Source organism: Adiantum capillus-veneris, chromosome 6, assembly GCF_014529385.1.
Source record: "Adiantum capillus-veneris isolate H3 chromosome 6, ASM1452938v2, whole genome shotgun sequence".
NCBI classification, from domain to species: Eukaryota; Viridiplantae; Streptophyta; class Polypodiopsida; order Polypodiales; family Pteridaceae; genus Adiantum; species Adiantum capillus-veneris.
This window is the reverse complement of record NC_140936.1, coordinates 152,557,159-152,580,278: the sequence shown is the minus strand read 5'-3', so window position 1 is coordinate 152,580,278 and position 23,120 is coordinate 152,557,159. Positions and strand designations below refer to the sequence as shown.

Below are 23,120 nucleotides of genomic sequence, written 5' to 3'. Positions count from 1 at the left end.
GTGCCTCTGATGCGTCACATGATGGGTGACGGGTGCATCAGTAAGGGGGCATCCCGTAGGCTAAGGAGGAAATCCGAACTGAGTAAGAAAGTACGCGTAAGAACGCAAGCACAAGAATAAAGATGGGTTCAATGAAGCTTTTTACGAAAAGCAGGAAGAGTCGCGAGAGGACAGATGTTTTCCCGCGAGGAGTCTGTGTCTGCATTGCATCTGTGTCGTATCCTGCACCCGGGGACGCCTGGAACGTGTCCGTGTAGCATTGTTTTCACTAACGGAGTGAGTTTTTAAAGTTTGAACAGATTCACACTTTATTTTATAAAGTGACCGGTCACTTTTAAGTGACCGGCCTCTTTATTAATAAAATACAGCAGCCACTTAGAAGATAAAGCAACAAAACCAGCCAGCGAATTCTCTATCCCTATTTCGGGTAGAACAGCGCCAAAAAAAAAAAAAAAAAAAAAAACGGCCGCGATCCCTACGCGAGCAGTTATTCGTGCCGTGGCTAGGGAGCTATAAAAGCACCACATGCCCTCACTCACGGTAGGTACCAACATCAGCAAGAGAAGACTCTGCCGCAAGAGTCGCTTTTCCCGCGCAAGAGTGACAGGTATCTATTGTGGATTCGTCATATGAATTGTTGTCACGTGTTTGTGTGGTTTGTTTTGCAGGAATCTCCCGTCTTACGGGAAGGCCCTTTACGGGAAGTACGGCTTCACGCCTAAGTCCCTTACGGGAAAGTACGGCTTCACGCCTAAGTCCCTTACGCGAAAGCACGGCTTCGCGCCTAAGTCCCTTACAGGAAGGAACGGCCTGTGCCCAAGCCCCTTTACGGGAAAGCACGACCTTCGGGTCTAAGATTACAGAACGGAGCAGTTTCCTCGGGTTCTCGTGCTTGTATAAGAATTCTCCCTGAATAAAAGAATACTCTTTACGGGGGGGGACCAGCCCATCTCCTGGTCCCCAATACTGTGTCGATCTTCTCCCTTCTCTCATGTTTTCAAAGAATTATAATTTTCAGATTTTCTAAGTGCTCGTTTACGCTCCCGTTTTGTGACAGTGGTATCAGAGCTCGGACTCCTCTCTTTCTCTGCAAAGAAGGACGATTCCGGGAAGAACGGGAAGAACCATGTCGAGCCAAGGGAGAAGCGTTGAAGAGGAGCTTCAACAAGTGCAAGCTCAGCTTGCGGAGTTGCAACAAATCTTACTGTTGCCAGACGTCCAAAAGCTTTTGGGCGGAATGAAGAAAACGAATGGAACTGATGCAGTCAAGCATCCAGACAACATTGTTGGCGTGAGACCACAGGAGGCAAGAGAAGAAGAACGTGCCGAGGTGCACAAAGGATCTTCGGATCGGAATGAACGGCCTACTTCAAGGAAAGGCCATGAAAAAGCGCTCTCTCTGCTAGACGAGAGCAAGGACATCTCTATCTCATCTCCATCTTACTCTCCTTATTATACTTCTACTTCTCGATCATCTCGTCAGAAGAAGGAAGCCGCTACTGCCACTACCCTACATCAACCTAAAGATAAGCCTCGATTCAAGAAGCAAGGTCGCAAGTCTCAACATCGCATGAGAGTCTTCAAATCAGGCGACAAGGACATCAAGTTCGAAACCTACAACAGACGGAGAGACATCTCCAAAGCACTGTCCTTCATCAGACAGTTTGAAGTCGCCTTTACCAATGGGCACTTCACAGAAAAATCCAAATTACGCCATGTGGGGATGCACCTCAAGGAAACGGCAAGTAATTGGTGGTTAGCCAAGATTCTGGAAGGTTCTCAGGCCAGAACTTGGGAGAGCTTCAAATCTGAATTTTATGAACAATTTCTTCCACCTGACTTCGAGCAGGACATACGGAAGGAATGGGACTGGCTTGCCCAGAAGGAACATGAAAGAGTAACGACTTATGTGGACAAGTATTGGTCGGTTCTTCTGAAGGTCACTCCCTTCATGAAGATTGCCGACGAGGAAAAGAAAAGAAAATTCGAAGCGGGTCTCCAACCGCAGCTTCGAAAGAGTATGAAGGTGTATCCGCATGATACTCTTCAAAGGATGATGGAGTCAGCAATCATTGCTGAGGATTTGCACTCAACTGGGACGCCCAGAAAGATGGAGCATAGCACTTACCGTGCAAGACAAAGAGGGGTCTACGATGACCAAGGGGGCCAAGGAAGAAAACGTCCTCCATCTAGAGACGATGATCATTCTAAGAAGCCAGAGGGCACTGGCAAGCGAACTAAGTATCTTTCTCCTACTCAACTTCAAACTTTCAGAGAGGAAGGAAGATGCTTCTACTGTGGCAAGAAAGGACATATGAAACCGGACTGCCCTCTAAAGCAGCAACGGCAAGAGCAAGCCTCTACGAGGCAAGAGAAAGCAAGGAAGGAACCCGCACCACCAAGTTCGAACTCAATCCCAAATGTTCAAGGAAACACAGAATCGGAGAAAGGGAAGCGTCAACTTCTGAAGGGCTGGGGGTCTTTGAACAACCAGCGAGTACTGATTCTCTATGATCCAGGATCCACTGATAACTTCATCTCCCTAGATACTGCAGAACGTTTGTGCCTTATACCGGCTCAGCTTGGCACACCAGTTACATCCGGATCAGCATTCGAGGGGTTGACAACCAATGCAACTCCCATGCAAGGACACCTCAATCTTCGGATTGGCGAGTACAAGGACCGCGAATCATTTTTGATGGCACCCATCGAGGGATGTGATATCATCTTGGGTATGCCATGGCACTTTCACATGACACCTATTCCCGATTATGTGGAAAAGACCCTCACTTTTGATCATGGGGGTAAGAAAATAAAGATTCAAGCTGATGCAGGAGATTGGCAGTTCCCAATTGTAAGCCATATCTCCATTAAGAAAGAAATGAAGAAGTGTGTTTCTGCTTACTTAATTTTTGCAAAGGATAAAACTAGTAGAGACTCTCTCTCTAGTCTAGAAACTAAGCATCTTCAATTTATTGAAAAGTACAAGGATTGTTTCACGGAAACACTTCCTAATGAACTCCCTCCGGTAAGCCCGGAAGATCACCGCACAGATCTCATACCGGGTAGCTCGCCTCCCAATCAACCCCCTTATCGGGTAAGTCTTGCTTAGCAAGAGGAAATTCTGAAGCAAGTCAACGAGCTTCTAGAGAAAGGGTTAGTACGGCCCAGTGCTTCACCCTACTGCTCTCCAGTTCTACTGGTGCAGAAGAAAGATGGCACGTTTCGAATGTGCATAGACTATTGGTCTTTAAACAAGATCACAATCAAGAATCGCTTTCCGATCCCCCGGATTGGTGATATACTTGATAAGTTGCAGGGTGCAAGTGTCTTTAGTCGCATAGACTTAAAGAGTGGGTATCATCAGATACGGATCGCCCCTGAAGATGTCCATAAGACTGCTTTCCGCATGACCTTTGGACTGTATGAATTTTTGGTAATGCCTTTCGGCTTGACCAATGCTCTTGCAACGTTCAATCGCATGATGGACCGCATTTTCAGCCCGTATCGAGCTTTTACGGGAGTATTCTTTGACGACATACTCATCTTCTCTAAGTCAGAAGAGGAACATCAGAAGCACTTGGACTTAGTGTTTCAAGAATTGCGAAAGCATGAGTTGCATGTGAATCCAAAGAAGAGCGAGTTCTTTCTCTCTGAGATACACTATCTCGGCCATATAGTCTCTCACAATCAAGTGAGTATGGATCCTGCCAAGATCCGAGTGGTCGAAGATTGGCCTATTCCTACTACGGTACATGATGTACGTAGCTTTCTGGGATTATGTTCATATTATCGAAGGTTTGTCCGAGGATTTGCTCATGTAGCGGGACCACTTCATGATTTGACAAAGAAGAAGATTCCTTTCAGATGGGGATCGAGACAACAAGGAGCCTTTGATCGGCTCAAGTACTTACTAAGCCATGGACCTATTTTGATAGTGCCTGACTTAAGGAAACCATTTGAGGTTCACTGCGATGCTTCAGGCGATTGCATCGGAGCAGTGTTAAACCAAGAAGGCCATGTAGTGGCATATGAAAGCAAACGGCTTAAGGATGCAGAGTTGCATGCATCAATCTACGAAAAGGAACTCTCGGCTGTGATTGACGCCTTATCCAACTGGAAGCACTATCTTCTAGGAGCGGATTTTGTGATCAAGACTGATCACCAGAGTTTGCGGTATTTTCTTACGCAAAGGAAACTATCTGAAAAGCAGATGAGATGGGCAAACTTTTTGTCTATGTTTCACTTCCAGATCCTTCACACGGCTGGGAGTAAGAATGTGGTCGCAGACGCATTGTCTAGGCGGCCAAGGGTGAACACTATCACTTCGGTGTATCACCAAGAATTAGAAGCACTACCGGATTTGTATCCGAATGATACAGACTTCTCCACCATTTGGGGAAAGCTACATCGTGGAGAGAATGAATTTCCCTATTCCATTCGGGACGGTTACCTCTACCACCATCAGGCAATATGTGTGGCGGAACCATTAAGAAAGAAGATCATGGATGAAGCACACGCTTCGCCTTATGCGGGTCATCGGGGTATTCTCCCTACAACCTTAGCAATGGAAAGATATTTCTTTTGGCCTAGCCTTAAAGCAGACATTGATAAGTATGTCAGGGAATGCTTGGTTTGCCAAAAAGTGAAGTATGATCGGCATAAGACGCCTGGGTTGCTACAACCTTTACCTGTGCCTAATGAACCTTGGGAAAGTATTGCCATGGACTTCATCATGGACCTCCCTAGAACTCAGACTGGAAATGACGCGATCTGGACCATTGTGGACAGGTTTAGCAAGCAAGCACACTTCATACCAGTCAAGAAAACGATCAAAGCAGATCATATGGCTAGGGTCTTCCTGGCACAGATCTTTAAGCATCATGGAATGCCTAAGTCTATTGTGAGTGATCGAGATCCTCGCATGACAGGAAATTTTTGGCGTGCCTTGATGGCTAATCTCGGTACAAAGCTGAATTTTTCATCTGCCTACCATCCTTGAACGGACGGGCAAAGTGAGATAGCCAATTCCACAGTATTGGATATGTTAAAAGCTTATGTGTCAGATCGGCAATCTGACAGGGAGAAATATTTGCCTCTTGTCGAGTATGCGTATAACAATACCATACACTCATCGACGGGGAAAGCACTTTTTGAGATACTTTATGGTAAGCCTTTGCTTCCACCTATCCTTTTAACTAAGGATAAGATTTTCGCAGCTGACGAATTTGTCCGGGATTTGGACACCGCCTACGGGCAAGTGAGGAGAGCTATTCTACGCTCTCAAGAAAAGCATAAGAAAGCTACAGACAAGCACAGGAGGAATCTCGACTTAACGGTCGGGCAGTTAGTCTTACTAAAGTTTGAGAAAGCAAGACTTAAGAAACAAGCGTCTCATAAGGGGAAGGTGGTAAAACTTTCTACCCGTTATTATGGGCCGTTTAAGATCACTGAGCAAGTGAATGATGTTACATTCCGATTAGAGCTACCGCCTAATTGGAGGATCCACAATGCTTTCCATGTCAGTTTACTCCGGCCGTATGTGGGACCGCCTCCGAGTCAGCCAAGTGCTGAGGAACCTCCTGAGGTTGAGGAAACAGAAGAAATACTCCAACCGGAGCAGATTGTAAGTCATCAGGAGCGGCCCCTTAAGTCCGGAAAGATAACACGGAAGTATTTGGTTAAGTTCAAGAATTATTCGAACTTAGATGCTCAGTGGATGACTCAAGAGGAATTAGTAGCTTATCCCGAGATATTGGAGGTATATGTCCAAGCACTACAGTTGAAGGTCAACTGTTTAGAAGCCAGAGGGATGTTACTAATTGGACTATTTCTTATTTTTAATGATTAATTTCTTTTTATGAAATTAGGATATTTTAATATGTACACTAAGAACTGTTAAAAGATTGTAGCTACAAGAAATGCCATCAGGAACGGACAACTCTGATGTGTCATTTGATGGGTGACGGTAAACATCGCGAAGGAGTTTCCGTAAGTTCGGTGGAAAGGGCCGGGTTACGAGTGCCTCTGATGCGTCACATGATGGGTGACGGGTGCATCAGTAAGGGGGCATCCCGTAGGCTAAGGAGGAAATCCGAACTGAGTAAGAAAGTACGCGTAAGAACGCAAGCACAAGAATAAAGATGGGTTCAATGAAGCTTTTTACGAAAAGCAGGAAGAGTCGCGGGAGGACAGATGTTTTCCCACGAGGAGTTTGTGTGTGCATTGCATCTGTGTCGTGTCCTGCACCCGGGGACGCCTGGAATGTGTCCGTGTAGCATTGTTTTCACTAACGAAGTGACCGGCCTCTTTATTAATAAAATAAAGCAGCCACTTAGAGGATAAAGCAACAAAACCAGCCAGCGAATTCTCTATCCCTATTTCGGGTAGAACAGCGCCCAAAAAAAAAAAAAAACGGCCGCGATCTCTACGCGAGCAGTTATTCGTGCCGTGGCCAGGGAGCTATAAAAGCACCACATGCCCTCACTCACGGTAGGTACCAACATCAGCAAGAGAAGACTGCCGCAAGAGATCGCGAGACTACGAAGCACGGGAGTCGCTTTTCCCGCGCAAGAGTGACAGGTATCTATTGTGGATTCGTCATACGAATTGTTGTCGCGTGTTTGTGTGGTTTGTTTTGCAGGAATCTCCCGTCTTACGGGAAGGCCCTTTACGGGAAGTACGGCTTCACGCCTAAGTCCCTTACGGGAAAGTACGGCTTCGCGCCGAAGTCCCTTACGGGAAGGAATGGCCTTGTGCCCAAGCCCCTTTACGGGAAAGCACGACCTTCGGGTCTAAGATTACAAAACGGAGGGGTTTCCTCGGGTTCTCGTGCTTGTATAAGAATTCTCCCTGAACAAAAGAATACTCTTTACGGGGGGGGACCAGCCCATCTTCTGGTCCCCAATACTGTGTCGATCTTCTCCCTTCTCTCATGTTTTCAAAGAATTATAATTTTCAGATTTTCTAAGTGCTCGTGTACGCTCCCGTTTTGTGACAGATGTGGAGGGGGAAGTCAAGGAACTTCTCTTTATGATGGGTAATGAGGCTACTCACACAAAGGCATGGAGGGTGGGGAAGAAGAGAGAAGGAAATGGGGAGACTTCAAAGGAGAGAGCATTGATCATTCGTTTCCCCTTCATGGAAGCGAAGGACATCTTGAAGAGGTGTTCTACACTGAAGAGAACGGGGAACACTCTCACAGCTTGCTCATATGAACGAAGTTATGCCCGAGATAAGGATAGCTCGAGAGAAAGGGAAATTGGCCTTCTACAGAGATGGAAGAGTGGTTATTATGGAGAGACGCTCCGCATGACAGCACGAGACCTATGGGACCACACTCAAAGTTGCTACTTGGAATTGTAATGATCTCTACCCCTTGATGTAGGTGATTTCATTGGAAGGGACATCATCTTCTACTCTGAAGCGCATCAGGCCCCTGGGCAGTCCATGCCACACGTTCGCTAATACGCATGGGAAACAGCTTGCAGACAGGAGACTTTATCAGAGCATAGAGCACGGGGCTCACGAGGAGTGTCGATTTTATTTAGAGAGGAGTTACGGCCCTGTTGTACATTTAGCCCGCAGGGATGAACATGCTAGGTAGATGTGGGTGAGACTGAGGGCAAAGAGAGGCAAATACCTCTACATTGCTATTTGTTATTTTCCTCCTAGTATGTCAATATATGCATCACCTAGAGGACAGTCCCCCTTTTCTATTTTGGATGATGACATATGGGAGTTCTCCAAAGATGGTAACATTATCATCTTGGGGGACTTAAATGCTCGGACTGCCCATCACCATACAATATTCCATGATACTTTAGAGGAGATGCTGAGGGAGCTTGATGTCATAGAGATGGGCCTATGTAGACTCTCACAGGATAAGGAGCACAATGAGTATGGACAATACCTGATAGACATGGGGAGTGCGCATGGATTAGCCATTTAGAATGGCCTACAAAGATTCCCGGTAGCGAGAGGTTTTACTTGCTTTCCACATCGACATGGTGCTAGTACAATGGATTATGTCATGGCCCAGCTAGGTCTCATTCCATCTTTTCATGATTTCATGGTGGGCCATAGACCAGTTGGAGTAGCAATTGATCATGATATCCTATCCTTCACTCTCACGTTTTAATTCAGTACAGCTCCCTTAGGAGAGGTATCCACACACACTTGGTATACCTTCACAAGGGAGACGGACTCTGTATACACAAACGAGATTTACAGACACCTATGTACTCAGCAGCCAGGGCGATCATTAGATGAGCTCACTCATATACTGATAGAGACCCTTCATGATGCAGCATCGGAGGCATATCCCCATAGTTAGCCGACACGGAGTCGATCTGGGAGCATACCCCAAAACAGTTGGTATGATGAGGATTGTAGAGAGACCAGGATCAAACTTCAAAGAGAGGTGTTGATGGGTATCACCACACAAACAATCAAGGATTATCTTGCGCCGCCTAGTGCAACGAAAGAAGAGGGCCTACCTATATCATTTAGATCAGGATTTGTACTGGCTATTTATGAGTCACGATTCACGCGAGGCATGGAGGTTATTTTATGAGCACTCACCGCCACCCGCCATCACCTCCGTAGAGACATGGGGGGAATATGCCACATCTCTATACACAACGTCAAGGCAGCCACCCTTGCCTAACCCACCAGAGACATGCCTAGAGACATGTACTTTCTTTACTTACTGAGAGGGTAAGGAAAGCCATTGACAGGATGAAGCAGGAAGAGCACAAGATCATGATGGTTGGGTAGCAGAGCACTTCATTGATACCAGTGATATGCTTGCAGAGCCTCTTGCTATGATGATTAATCGAGCCAAGTATAAGGGTTTTCCTAAGACTTGGAGTATGTCCACGACTGTGCCAATCTTCAAGTCAGGATATCCCCTGCTTCCCAGGAATTATCGCACCATCATTGGCTAGGTTGTATGCATCTATTCTTGAGCACGAGTTGAGTGGATGGGCAAAGAGAGAAGGCGTACAGACATCAGGGCAGGTAGGGTTCAAGAGAGGTTTCAACTTTCTCCACTCTTGACCAGATTCTAACACTCAGCTATTATTGAGGAGGGTAGATACCATGGCAGGAGGATCTATTGTAGGTTTGTGGATTTTTGCAAAGCTTTTGACACAGTGCTGAGACCCAGACTTATACACAGACTACGGGACTTGGGTGTGCCCATAGAGCTGATATGGGGGATCTTGGCTTTATAAAGGACAATTGTGGGGCGGGTATGTACTGCTCACTGACATGGTTCATTCCACTATTGGTGTGAAGCAGGGATGTCTCCGACTCTTTTTGGGATGTATGTGGATGAGATTTTAGACTATGTAGAGCGAGAGGGAGACAGAGGTGCTCAGCTAGCAGGGACATGAATTCCGCTGTTGTTATACGCTGATGATAATGTGCTGATTCCAGACTCTCCACAGGGGATGCAGCGTCATTAGGATGCATTGCATGTGTTTGCCTAGGATAGTGGATTGTCAGTGAACCTTGGTAAGACCAAGGTAATGGTGTTTAACACCACGGCACAGTGGGTCAGGAGGTCAGCTTGCGCAGCATTGACCAGAGCGTACGCAGAATTGGGGAGATTGGAGAGGATGTGTTCACACAAGTTCAGTTCCAAGAACCTCGAACAAAGCTCTTTGACACTCTAGTAACTTCTGACATGCTATATGGAGTGGAGATATGGGGACCCCCTCGCATACCATCATCACTAGTTAAGTGTGTCGTGTCTAGCGTCAGTCTACAGCTCACTGCAATACTACCCTGCACCTTGAGCCTCTACACCCCCCTTGTATCTTAGTCTGATCCTTGGTCTCAGGCTGGGTGTGCTGCCAGCCAAGTCACTGGTGTCTTCTTTGGGTCCGCGTTGGGGAGTCATTTGGTAATATCTAGGACAGTAAGCTTTGTTTAGCCTCGCCACTGTATTGTCTTGGTGCTCTCTAATCAGAGCTTGTTGGTGTACCTATCTACGTGTCTTCTGGTGTCCTTCATAAACCTGTATTTAATGTATTAGTGTACCTATCTACTGGCATCCACTTTACTTTATGTACGTTGGCTGTTTATTTTGTGTACCTTTTATCTGAGAGTGAGATCTCACAGCACGTCGCATAGAGGCAATTTACTGCATTTTCTCAACATGGTTTTGCACCTAGACATCAACTTCTTGATAATATTGCAAATGTGTACATGGGACTTTATATGCAAAAATTTGTACACACATGCACGAACGCATCTCTCTCTTTACACATAAATGTACATGTGTGCGTGCGTGCACATGTGTGCACATGACCACACTTGTGCCCACATGACCACAATACTGATTGTGTTGCTTCCTCCCCGTACAAAAGATCAAACCGAAAGGAATAAGGCACTGACCCAAACATTGAGTGCTTCCTCACTCACAAAGAGCCCAAACCCAGCTGCCATCAACAGCCAAAAATAAATCCATCTGAAAAATGAGTAAGAAAACGGTTAAATGATTATTGCATTTATGAGGCACAAACCGAATGGTGCATAAATAGGAACAGTATACTGATAGCAGGAACCTTACCAGCCATACCAGAAAAAAAACCGAATGGTGCATAAATAGGAACAGTATACTGATAGCAGGAACCTTACCAGCCATACCAGAAAAAAAACCGTAATCCATAAATGTTTGTACAAAAAATATGATGGGTGGATGGTGTGTGTGTGTGTGTGTGTGTGTGTGTGTGTGTGTGTGTGGGGGGGGGGGGGGGGGGGGGGGGGGGGGGGGAGGGACATGTATTGCCATGGGTTCTTACCAAAGACTTCCAAAGCCTCATCCGTCACAATTGCCCTATATATGGGTGGAAGTAGTTGACTTTCCGCACACTTGGTGACACTTTCTTCCTATGCTTGCTTCTCATTTGGGGAAGGTGATATGGCCGCCCAAACTTGATGCCAATATGAATTGTTTTTGTGTGCTTTGGGACACAAATGTTCCCACCCGTGAAGGTATTATTGTCAACTCCGGGGACCCTCTCATTGGGAAACGCCCTTTTTAAGCTCAAATGGGGGAAATTTGCAAATTCCTATTTTCGTTGTGCGAAATTTGGACACATGCAATCTGAATGTCCTGAGCCTATTTTGCAACCTCCTCCTTCAGTTGTGCCTCAACTTGCGGTTTCCAGAAAGAAGCCAACCCTAGATCCACCACCATTGGGGCTACTACATTCCCTAATACTCCACCATTGGATAAAGGCAAGGTCAAATTTGTTACTTCCTCAAACCCTCAGAGTAAAGCAAAGTCTGTATCTGCACATGAGACCAGGAAAATGTGGATTAGGGGGAAGGATCTCCTTGGGTGACCCTCGAGAAAACCATTAAAATACGCCCACAGCTCTCTTCTCACAATTATGTACCTCTTGAAATAAAATCTACAAAGAAAAACCTCTTCCTTGTAATGACAATCGCACTCTTGCAAATGCATGGAATAAGGTGTTGCACTCTTACAGAGATGCAATGATTCATGGGGCTTCTCCATCACCTGCAGGCTTTGAGGCAGGTATGCAAGATGCTGTAGTTGAGTCGCGGTCTGCTGATGTTGATGTGCTTATGGGCACGTCAACTTAGTCCCTTCTTCCTTGCCTCTGTACATATTTCTCGAATGCATAGTTGTGTTAAATGCATTTCATATAATGGTGCGCGGGTTATGCAACCCTGACAAAAGGAGATTAACCTGGCATTATGTGCATACATGTAAGGCAAACATTGTGGTTTTGCAAGAGCATAATCAGCATGAAGTTGTTGGGCAATGCTTGTATTTTGTGGACTACTGGATAGATGTGTTGGTTTATTGGGCATTTCACGTGTTTTGATTATGGTTAGGCATGAGTTGCAGCCAATTCTGGCGTACAATGATCCAACAGATTGTTGGATGGTGGTTCAATGTACAATCAATGGCCAAACTCATGAATTTGGTGGTGTTTATGCACATACAACCTTGGGACAACAAGCTACTCAAAAGCATACAATATCTTCTTATCCACAGCTTTCCAATGCACTGCTTTGTGGTGATTTTAACAATGCACCTGCTTTATTTGATAACACCACAAGACACTTGCCCATGTTGAGTATGGAACTGCAAGCTTGGACAAATCTCATTGCACGGACACGGATGTCAGATTTGTGGAGCCTTTTGCATCCAAATGTTTTTGGGTACACTTTTCAACATAGTGCTCATTCTTCATATTGTGCAAGATTAGATCGGTGGTATGTTCTCAACATGCAACAATTTGATGAGTTTGTACGCGAAATGAGCATTAATGTCCCCATTGTGATGCTATTGCGCTTTGGGTGACTACAGTGTGATCAACCTCTCTCTAGGAAACGTCTGTTGCACATCAATAATGCTTATCTTTCACATGAGGTGTTCTGCGAGATGATTTATGATGTTATTCCCCCTCTATTCATCCAACTGCATCTTGATCCTGATATTGCTTGGTTTCACTTTGTTGCACGTGTGCAAAGTGTAATTCAAGATTATGGCAAGCATTATATGTTTCAATTATGTGGTGATGTCGAGGATGCCAAACATGTGTATCAACACTTCCAACTCTTAGCTGACACATATTTATTGTCTGAAAGTGAATCGACAGCTCTTTGCCAAGCCCAAGTGTGTCTGCCGCATAATGATAAACGCAAATTGGACAAATGGCAAACTCGCACTCGTCATCGAGCGTTTGTGGATAAGGGATGTGCCTCGAAACAATTTTTAAAGCACTTGCACCATTCAAGGGTTTCTCAAACCATTAAGAGGGTTATGCCCCGATCAGGCGCTTGGATAGCCTCAAAGCGTGAGCTTGCAGATGCCCTAGTATCCCATTTTGGGAATGTCATTGTTGCTCCTCCTCTAGCATCTGCTGAAGTTCTTCGTGCACGCCAACTTTTGTTATTTATGGTGCATTCAATTCTCTCGCCTCAAGATGCTCTAGCAATGGAGGCGCATTTTATAGCAAACGACTTGCACTCAGCATCACTTTATCTCGGCCGATGGCATTCCCCTGGTTAGGATGGGCTCACTGTGGAATTTTTTATCTCCTTTTGGGAGCCTCTAAAAGATCCCTTGCTCTATCTACATCATAAATGCTACATGGTCTAAACAAAATTTACCGATATCTTGGAAAGTGGGTTTGTTGAATTTGTTGCCTAAACACGCGCTTTGTGACCAGTTCTCAAATTGGCGGCCGATTACTCTTATGCCCGTTATATATAAAATCTTGGCTAAAATGATTGTAAATCGTATTGAGAAACCTCTTGTTGCAGGTATCCATTCGGATTAGTACGGCTTAATCCCTCGTCGCCAAATTTTGGATAATTTGGCCAATGTATGTATTGATTGGAATGGAATACCCAGCAGGATGTACTCGTAATGCAAGTAGACATTGAAAAGGCCTTTGATACAATACAGTGGGATTTCATTGCCGCTACAATGCAGGCCCTTGGATTTGGTCCAAAGTTAGCCAATGTTGTATATTTCTTGTATGCTCACAGTACGTCTTCAGGCCTTCTTGATGGTGAGCTGACTGAATCTTGGCCTCTTGGATGCTCTGTCAAGTAGGGCTTCCCACTCAGTGCCTTGTTGTATGACATTGCCACTCACCCCTTGTTGTTGCATTTGGATCACTTGACTTCGCTTGGTCGACTTCATGGGTTGAAATTACCCTATGAGAATGATTTTATTGGGCAGGCCTATGCTGATGACTCGCTCATGCCCCGCAATAACCAGGATGATGTGCGAGAGATGATGCAAGCATTGGATACATTCCATCTTGGCAGCAGACCTTAAGGTTAATTTCTAGAAATCCAAACTCATGCCCCTTGGTGCATGTGACTGGCATCATCACTTGTGGCTTGGCAAAATTTATGATTCGCATGTGGTTGTCAAACACTCGGGATAGCAAGTAGCCAATACTCAGCAAGTGGATTGGGTCATGCGACACCTAAATGTCAAATTGCACTATTGGAAACTATCTACATGGCTGTTACATCTTCACCTCCATATTGTCCAGAGCCTCATGATGACATATGTTCAATTTTACTTGCCATTGTCGATTTGGCCTCATTCTCGCCTCTCGTCGCTTGTGTCTGAGATTGTATCTCACTTGTGGCGCACTAGTTCTCACAAGAAAGGCCTCCGTTTGTTATCAATGGAGAAACTTTGCACTCCGAAACGTTTTGGGGGGCTGAATATTTTGAACCTTTGCCGCCACGCACTAGCGAGGAAGGCCATGTTATTGCCTACTCTTGCACAGCAGTCTCAACCATGAGTAGTTATAATTGCTGCACTATGTTAGCATGCTCACACTCCCGCTTTTGGCCATTGGTAGACTTCCCTTTGGGAGATTGTGTTTGGCGAGATGCTCGGCCATATTCCTGGTTGCTCGGTCACCTCTAGTTTGCTCTTTGCTTGGGAAGTCGTTACGGGTCATCTCTCTTGGCATGGCAAATAGCAAAGAGATGGAAATTCATTGCATTTGGGAAGCATTCACAGGAGTAGGGCATTCTTTCTTACTCTTGTTGACCAGTCGCTTTGCCAAGCTTACTTCCTTTCTTGCCAAGCCATACGCACAATGGATGATGTGGTGGATTCATCTAGGAATTTGCTTCCTTTTTCTCGCACAAAGCATGCATTATAGTCAGATTTGGAGTGTGCTTGAGCATATGCTGGCTGTTTTCCTCCCCATTCTGCCACTAGCCAGTAGATGCCATATGCATGATTGGACTTTATGGGACACTCATCGTAATGCCATTTATGCTTCTCTTCTGCAGGACTCTTGGCTGGCTAATCACTATAATGTGATTTGGTCTTTACATAATCTGATCAATGGTGGAGAAAGGCTCTTACTGCAATCAAGAAGTGCCACTTGCCTCTTAAGGAGTGTCTGTTTCTTTGGCGCTGTTTGTTAGGAGTTCTCCCCGTTGGAACTCTCCTTGCGGCACGTCGCATCAACTCTTCTTGTGTTGTTGGATGCTCCACCAGTGATAACACTGTCAGACATCTGCCTTGAGATTGTCGCTTCACCAAGGCGTTCCTTGACCGCATATCTGCATGTATGCACCTTCGATTTCCCTCGGCAGTTTTCCACAAACGTTTCTGGGTTTTTGGCATTCTCCCGACTTCCCTTCAACAATTTGCGATCTTCTTCACATGGGGTCAGATTTTGGTCACTATGGTCTTTGAGGCACCAATGCAATTTTTGCATGTTCCATCAGCATGAGGCAGATCCTTTTCCTTCGTTCAAGATTTCGCTTAGGCAATCTTTACATTTTGCCTTTGATATTGGGGCCATATCCCTAGAAATCTTGTAAACTTTTAGAGCTTTCACATCACAGAACACTTCTGTGTTCCTCCCTTCGTATCTTATCTTTCTGATGGGTTTTCCTCATTTTGAGGTTTCCCACTTGTAAATTAATCAAAATAGATTACCAAAAAAAAAGTGTGTGTGTGTGTGTATGGCAGGGAGGGGCGGGGGAGGGGGGGGGGGGGGGGGGGTGTTAAATTTCCGTTCAAAAAAGCACTAACATCATAACACACATACAAATAAGTACATACCTACACACATGCACGCGCACACACTACACACATGCCATAGTTGCCAAAAACATGTTTCTTTAACTTATGAAACTTCTGAAATGTTTTAAAATCTTTAAAAACCTATGAGACATCTCAAGGTAAAAGGGGTTTTCTAAATATCTGAGGTGTATACACACATAAGTTGGCCACAGATTTCAGCTTTCGAGGGGCCTTTTCAATCTCATCTAGCCTTTTAGAATAATCCGTGTACGAGGTATATGTTAGTGTTCTTTTGTTTGTGTGTGGAGTATGTATGCATCAGGTGTGAGTGGGGGTGGGGGTGGGTTTGTGTGCTCTAGTTGGTGGGTGTGAATAGGTGCATATCGTGCAGTTTGGGGCTTCAGTGTGTGTGCGCGCACGCGCGCACGCTTGTGTTTGTCTCGAACTGTCCCTTGTTCAAGATGTGGGTGTGTGGTTGCTGCCTCTGTTGCTCTTCTTTCTCGCAGCTTACTGTGCCATTTGCATAGCCCACTTGTATGCTGAAGTGCTACATCATGTTTGCTGCCGTGTATTCCTGCTTATTCTATGCCATTTCTCAGTCTCTGACTAAAGCCACATTGTCTAACCCACTGGGCAGTGCCCCTTCAAAGCATAGTCAATCTTTTGGCTGAGGGGCCTTTTGTAGTTTGTATTTCTTTTTGCCTTTTCTGTTCAAGTTTACTATCTTCTTTGGGATGGGGTAGATTTTCTCCAGCAGGTCTGCCTGTAGCAATTTCTCTTTCCACATGATTCCACAATTTGCTCTCTATCATCCTAGTACTCCTCTGGCAGTACTTCAGCAAGACATTTTCTACAGATTCCATAGCTTCCACCTTGTGGCTTGTTCACCCTCATCCTTGTTTCCAGAAGTGCATCATATTTCCTCCACGTTTGTCCCTCAAAGTTCTGAGGTTGCATTTTGAACTTTGGTGTATGCAACAGTATAACAAGAAACTTTTCGTGTGTTTCGTCCTTTCATCGTTTCGAGGCGTTTTGTTTGGAAATGCCAAGATAAAAAGCATATATATATATGGTCATACAAGTGGTACAATATGTTGCACATTATACACTATAAGGCTACTTTTTTTCGACTTGAGAAACACGTTTCATCCCCCTGTTTCGAGTTTGTTTTGAAACGTTTCGAGCCTTTAGGGTTTCATTTCGTTTCGAAGGGACGAAACGCGTTTGCATGTGACTATGGTTGGCAAGGCCTTCGGGCCCAGAGATTAAGGACAGCCCCTAACCGATGTAGCTCTTATGCCCTTCATCCAATGCTGGCTCCCCTCTTGTTACCTCCCCTATGGCTTTTGGGAATACCCATTCAGAGCCAAAACACACTTGTCTTTCTTTCACAGAAATAATTTCAAAAAGTGTCAAATCAGGGCAACAAGAAATTATTATCAAGAACCCTCAGCTTACCCAGGAGAACGCTCGCCAATTAACAGCTCTCTCCCAAGCAGCCTGATCTTATAATGAGGGTCTATCCTTGCAACCTTTGTACCCATCATTGTAAACCCTGATTGAGGTTGGAAAGCTGCAAATAGGGTGAAAACAGCAGCTACCACCACAGCCACTATCAAAAGCTTCAAAAGCAAGTTTGAATGGCTAATTTGACTGCTTTTATTTTCCAAGCCCCTTTCATTTGCCTCTGGAATCCAGCTGTTCCATTGTGAGTCCTTTTCTGCCCGAACTTCAAACAACGACCTCCTTAAACAAGCATACCTGCATACAATGTTCACAGCATTAATGCTTAAAAAAGCCTCACAATGAGGTCATTCAACATAGCCTGTCTAATTCATCTAGAACTCCCCAAATAAATCAGCATGTTGACATCATGCAAACTTTTTGAGTATAATATACATTCATTAGGTCAGAAATCAATGCTTGATGCCTTTTGTACGAGTCAACAGTCTTCCCTTTTTTAACAGGTGTGAAAAACTAACACAGTAAACGGAAATTTATCAAATGAACAAAGCCTGAGTGATACAAAGCTCCAAGGAAAGGAGTACAAAAATGCTGTTGAAACTTGATACATCATGAGATTCCTTGCCCATGATCACATAGATCTTGCTACCCTCATAATTGTCAAGCATTTAAGCAGCTCGAAGGTCTTCCCTCTACTGCAGATTCCACTAAGTACATTGAACGTTTGAGATCCCGGAAAACAACTAGCCCTTATAGAAGCACTCACACAATGCTACTAAAAGAACACAATACTGAATCTCTGTTAAATCAAGGTAGTATGGTCCAAACACGAGTAAGAATTGTGCAATGGTATCCTAAGACTGGTCAGCAAATCAGCCACTAAGTGCAAAGAGCAATACGCTGTGCCTAGCCCAGCCATATAAGATAACAAGTGTGTTGTCTACATGGCTCTAAAACAAGGAGTGCTGGAGTAGCTTGCTGCAACTGGGTCCGTTCCATGCTACGACGTTACCATACAACCATTTTCACGTGACACATCCAACCCTATGTGTCCGTGGACAAGCTACAACATGACAAGGGTTCAGTTCAGTCAAGTCAGTCTAGAATAGGAATTGATCTGGCACTTTTGTGAGTCTCTTCGCAGACCGTGCATGCCCAGACACTTAGATTAGATGCATATCCTCTGGTTGCACACAGCATGATCATCAGAACCCATCAGGAGCATTTTTATAGTGCATAGACCTATTTTCCCTATTTTTCACTTATTATTTTTAAGTGACTTTTGTTAGAAAGTAGGTAGGGCAATTTTGCTAAGTTTGTATAAATAGAAACCTAGCGCTAGCACTTTCTGGCAGAAGAGGCAGCAGGAGCACAAGCTCAATAAGCAACTCTCAGCAGAACCCAAGAGGCCTAGCGTTTTTGCATCACTGCAGCACAGCTAGCGTTTTTTGGACAAGAACTAGAATCAGCCAGCGTTTTTGCATCTGCATCAACCCAACGACAGCAAGGAACAAATCAGCCCTAGCGATAGCAGTTTCCCACCGCAGAACCCCAACATTTTTGCATCAGCACAAAGATCAGCCTAGCGTTTTTGGATCTGCCAGACAAGCCAGCGTTTTGCAGATCTTCGCGACGGAATCCACAGTAGCATCAGTGTTTTCAGTTTTCAGCGCTTAGACACCTCAGATCAAGTCCCGAACCTCGTAGATCTCACCTTCCCGCAGCAGTTCCTCGCCGCACGGTCAGTTTCCGCAAGGTTTACAATTTCAGCCCAAAAAACGCAGATTTCAGCATCTGCGTTTTCAGCGCGTCATCGTCGCATCGTCGTCACCGACATAGAGTCAGAATTCAGCAGATAGAAGATTTGCAGATTTTCAGCCCTTAGCGTTTTCGGATTTCAGCCCGTCTCGTCGTCGTCCTCATCGTCGTCGACATCGTCGGAAAATCCAAGCATTGTAGAGATTTGTGCAATCATAAGTAGACCGCTCTCGCCACAGAGAGTGGGGCCCTCGGAGGAGGGTTTGACAACATTCTGGTGTCGTATTCTCTTCTCTCTATCTCTCAGTCTCATGCACTTTCACGCACAGTGTCCATTCACTTTTTTGTGTCCATTGCACTTTCTCATTAAAGAACGATAGGCTCTCCCTTCCCTAAGAGAAAGGAATTCTTGAGCACAGTTCGGCGCACTCATCTTGAGCAAAGTTCAACATTCACTTCCGCTGCACCTTACAACCATTGCCTCATGGTGGCTCTTGACGGATAGATCTTTGAAGTCTCTCGGGATTGTTCCTACGACATTAAAAACTTAACTTCTCATAAGTAGGCATGTGGGTGTTTTTGTCTCTGAATAAGAAGAGGAAATTGGAATAACCTTTCTATCACCCAAGTGTGGCAGATTGGTTATCCCAATTCCCTCCTAAATAACAGGCCTTGAGTTCGGATAGATCTTTGGAGTTCCTTGGGATTGTTCCTACGTTGTTAAAACTTTCTCTTCTCATGGGTGTCTGGGTGGGTGTCTATGTCTCTGAATAAGAATAGGAAATTGGAATAACCTTTCTATCACCCAAGTGTGGTAGATTGGTTATGCCATTTCCCTCTTGAATAATAGGTCTCGAGTTCAATTCCTCGTCGGCTAGATCTTTAAGGTCTCTTGGGATAGTTTCCTACAACGTTTAAACTCTCTTCTTCTTCTTCGTCTTCTCTCTCTCTCTCTCTCTCTCTCTCTCTCTCTCTCTCTCTCTCTCTCTCTCTCTCTCTCTCTCTCTCTCTCTCTCTCTCTCTCTCTCTCTGGTCAGTGCGCTGCTCCCTGCGCGTGGCTCCCTCCTGCGCGCTGCCTCCCCTGCGCGCTGCCCCACCCCTATGTGCTGCTCCCTCCTGCGCGCTGCCCCCCCCCCCTGTGCGCTGCTCCTTCACGCCAAGACGACCAGCACATCCACTGAACACACACACCCCATCCCCATCCCCTGCCCGCTGCATACACACAAGCTGAGTGTTCTCTTCCCCTTCTCCCCTCTTCTTCACAATATGAAGAGAGGGTAGCTACGAAGCCAACCATGTCTTTCCCCATCATCAAGACGCCCACACCGACAACGAAGACAACGTCCTTCATGCTCACGAATAAGAGGCTTGCACAATTGGAGAAGGACATGAAGGAATGGCGGATGGAGAGAGAAATATGGAAGGAGGAGAAAGCCAACTTCATCAAGCTATGGAACGAAGAGAAGGAGGACATGAGAGCGGAAATCCAAAATCTCAAAGAGGAGAAGGAGAGAAGGGAACGGGAGAACGAGAAGGAGAGGGAGAGATGGAGGAAAGAGCAAGAAGAGATGAAGGCACAAATCGATCTCCTTCATGCTTCCCTCACATCCCTCACCCCCGAGGAAGGAGAGATTAAAGGGGAGGCTAAGGAAGCCCTCAAGGAGGAGATCACCAAAGCCCTCACCGCAAGCATTGAGGACAAATTAGAGGCCACCAAAGAAGGATGGGTCGAAGTGGTCAAAAAGAACATCAAGAAGGTAGCAAGAGAGGAAGCCCAAAAAGATGAGGTACTCATCGTACACACAACCATCGAAGAGGAGAAGATGCGACAAGCTCGCCGTCTCAATGTGCGAGTGACCGGCATCAAAGAAGAAGAAGGGTCTACACCCGAAAGCGATGGGAAAGCTTTATGCAAGAAAGTGGGATACAAGGAAGAAGAGATCCCTTTCTCCAAGGTTTGGAGAGCCGGCAAAGATCCAAAGAAAAGAGCTCTCATCCTCCAATTCGCCTCCGAGGAGTCTCGAACTTCCTTCCTCCGAAAGAGGATCATCTTGAGAGGGATAGACGGCCCCCCGATTTATCTTGATGATGACCTCACAAAGATGCAACAAGATCACCGTCGCGCGTGCATGCCTCGAGTCCACCAAGCCCGCAAAGAAGGGAAGAAGGCAGTATATCGGGATGGTAGGGTTATCATTGATGGCAAGACCATCGCATAGGGACTCGCGGCCTGTGGGACACACGAGGAGATTCATGTCACGGTTTGGAATTGCAATGGAGACCTATCGACACACCCAGAGAGACTTGAGGAGGTGATGAGAGGTCGAGACATCATTCTACTTACACAGACACACGAGAGCCCGGAGAGAGGGTTACCACGGATACATGGATTCCAGTGGGAGTCTCTACATCGAGGATGTATGCGCCAGCACACCACTCGCGGCTCAGGAGGAGTGGCCATACTCTTTAGACAGGGGCTTCACAGCAGACTACAGATTGTTGCCCGGGACCCACAGGCCCGCTACATGTGGATTCGCCTCGAGCTCTCACGAGACAGGATCGTCTACATTGCCCTTTGCTACTTTGCTCCCACAGGCTCCAGATTCGCCCCTATTGAGCAGGAGTCACCGTACGCATGCCTCACGGAGGAGATTATGGAGTACTCCACACTGGGTGAAGTCTTCCTTATGGGAGACTTCAATGCTCGTACACACAGTGAGCAGTGTGAGACATATGACCATGAGGACCCAGAGACACTACACACTCTAGATGAGGAGGCTACTATGAGAGACACAGCAGACAGAGCTCCAGTCACAGCTTACGGACGACATCTACTTCGACTTGGCTCCCAGCACCGTCTCGTTATTTATAACGGGATGGTCCAGTGGCCCACCTCAGGGGGCCTGACTTGTATGCCACATGGAGTTGCAGGAGGGGGGAGTACAGTCGACTATATTCTGGGACCCAGGGAGGCTACACACCTTATCACATCCTTCACCATTCCACCCATACCCATCGGAGCCGACCACACATACCTCTCTTTATCCATTACCGGAGATACCATCACACACAGCTCCACAACACACACTCCACACACCACCATCCATTTCACACATGAGCTAGCCCCTATTTACTCGGCCAAGGTCGAACATGGCCTATGTCTCCTCCACCCATCCACACCACTCTCAGTTCTCACATCACATATCTCTTCCGTTCTCCACACTTCAGCTATTAGCTCTTTTCCACACACCACTCACACAGGACGCACTCCCCCCCCCCGGGGCTATGCCTCAGAACCGCTGGTATGATGATAAGTGCAGAGAGCTATACCGACGCCTCCATGCACGACGAGCCTTAGGAGAGATCACAGAGAGAGAGGCCAGACGGCATATGAAGACGCTGACACGCCAAAAGCGGCGAGCATTCGAAGAGGCACAGGAGCTTGAGCTATACCGCCTATTCATGAGCATGGATAGCGCGACGGCATGGCGCACCCTGCGCGAGCCACGTCCAACTACAGCTATTGAGGATCCACAGATATGGCATGATTATGCAGAGCGACTTTATGAAGTGCCAGGGCAGCCTCCTATTCCACAACCACACGAGCCTCGCCCCACGTGCTCCTCCTTCTTTACAGCAGAGATGGTAGAGAGGGCCATACGCCGCATGCAGCACAGACGATCAGCTGACCATACTGGATTACAGAGTGAGCACATCATTTATGCGGCCTCCACTATAGCCCCGTTGATTGCACATGTCTTCAACCGGGCTATAGGGGAGGGCTTCCCAGAGGAGTGGACACAGCACACCATAGTGCCTATCCACAAATCTGGCGACACCCTGGACCCAAGGAACTACAGGACTATCATGATTGGCCACACAATGGCCAAGCTATATGGAGCAGTACTTGAGGCACAGCTTAGCTGCTACGCAGAGATCGAGGGTTTACGAGCTCCAGGCCAGGCAGGTTTCAGACGAGCCTTCTCCACCATTGACCACATCTTCGTTCTGCGCTGCCTCATTGATGGGGCAAAGGCACGGAAGAAGAGGCTTTACTGCTGCTCTGTGGACTTCCGCAAGGCCTTTGACACAGTCCCACGCGAGAGACTCTTCCAGCGCCTTCACAGCATTGGGGTACCAACAGAGATGATTTGGGCCATATATGCTCTCTATGAGAGGGTGACGGGTCGGGTTCGTTGCCCAGGCGGTTTTTCAGAGACCATTGCTAGCACCATTGGTGTTAAGCAAGGATGCCCACTCTCCCCGACACTCTTTGGGCTATACATCGACGAGATCTCCGACTACATACTGCGAGCAGGGGGAGAGGGGAGCG

General features: G+C 46.2%; 2 protein-coding genes across 2 annotated transcripts in view; one reads left to right on the top strand and one right to left on the bottom strand.

The window, feature by feature from the left end:
• The window catches only part of LOC147456498 (uncharacterized), a 46,158-nt gene that overhangs the window by 2,536 nt on the left and 20,502 nt on the right, over window positions 1–23,120 (bottom strand). The window contains exons 2-3 of the mRNA XM_086514958.1: window positions 17,024–17,326; window positions 10,405–10,477 (exon numbers count right to left, since the gene is read on the bottom strand). Coding sequence (XP_086371084.1) covers window positions 10,405–10,477; window positions 17,024–17,326 — 376 coding nt within the window. The remainder of the gene's footprint in view (window positions 1–10,404; window positions 10,478–17,023; window positions 17,327–23,120) is intronic.
• LOC147456499 (uncharacterized) lies at window positions 20,117–21,441 on the top strand. The gene has a single exon (XM_086515491.1). It carries the CDS (start codon window positions 20,137–20,139, stop codon window positions 21,004–21,006), a length of 870 nt encoding a protein of 289 aa, XP_086371617.1. The 5' UTR covers window positions 20,117–20,136; the 3' UTR covers window positions 21,007–21,441.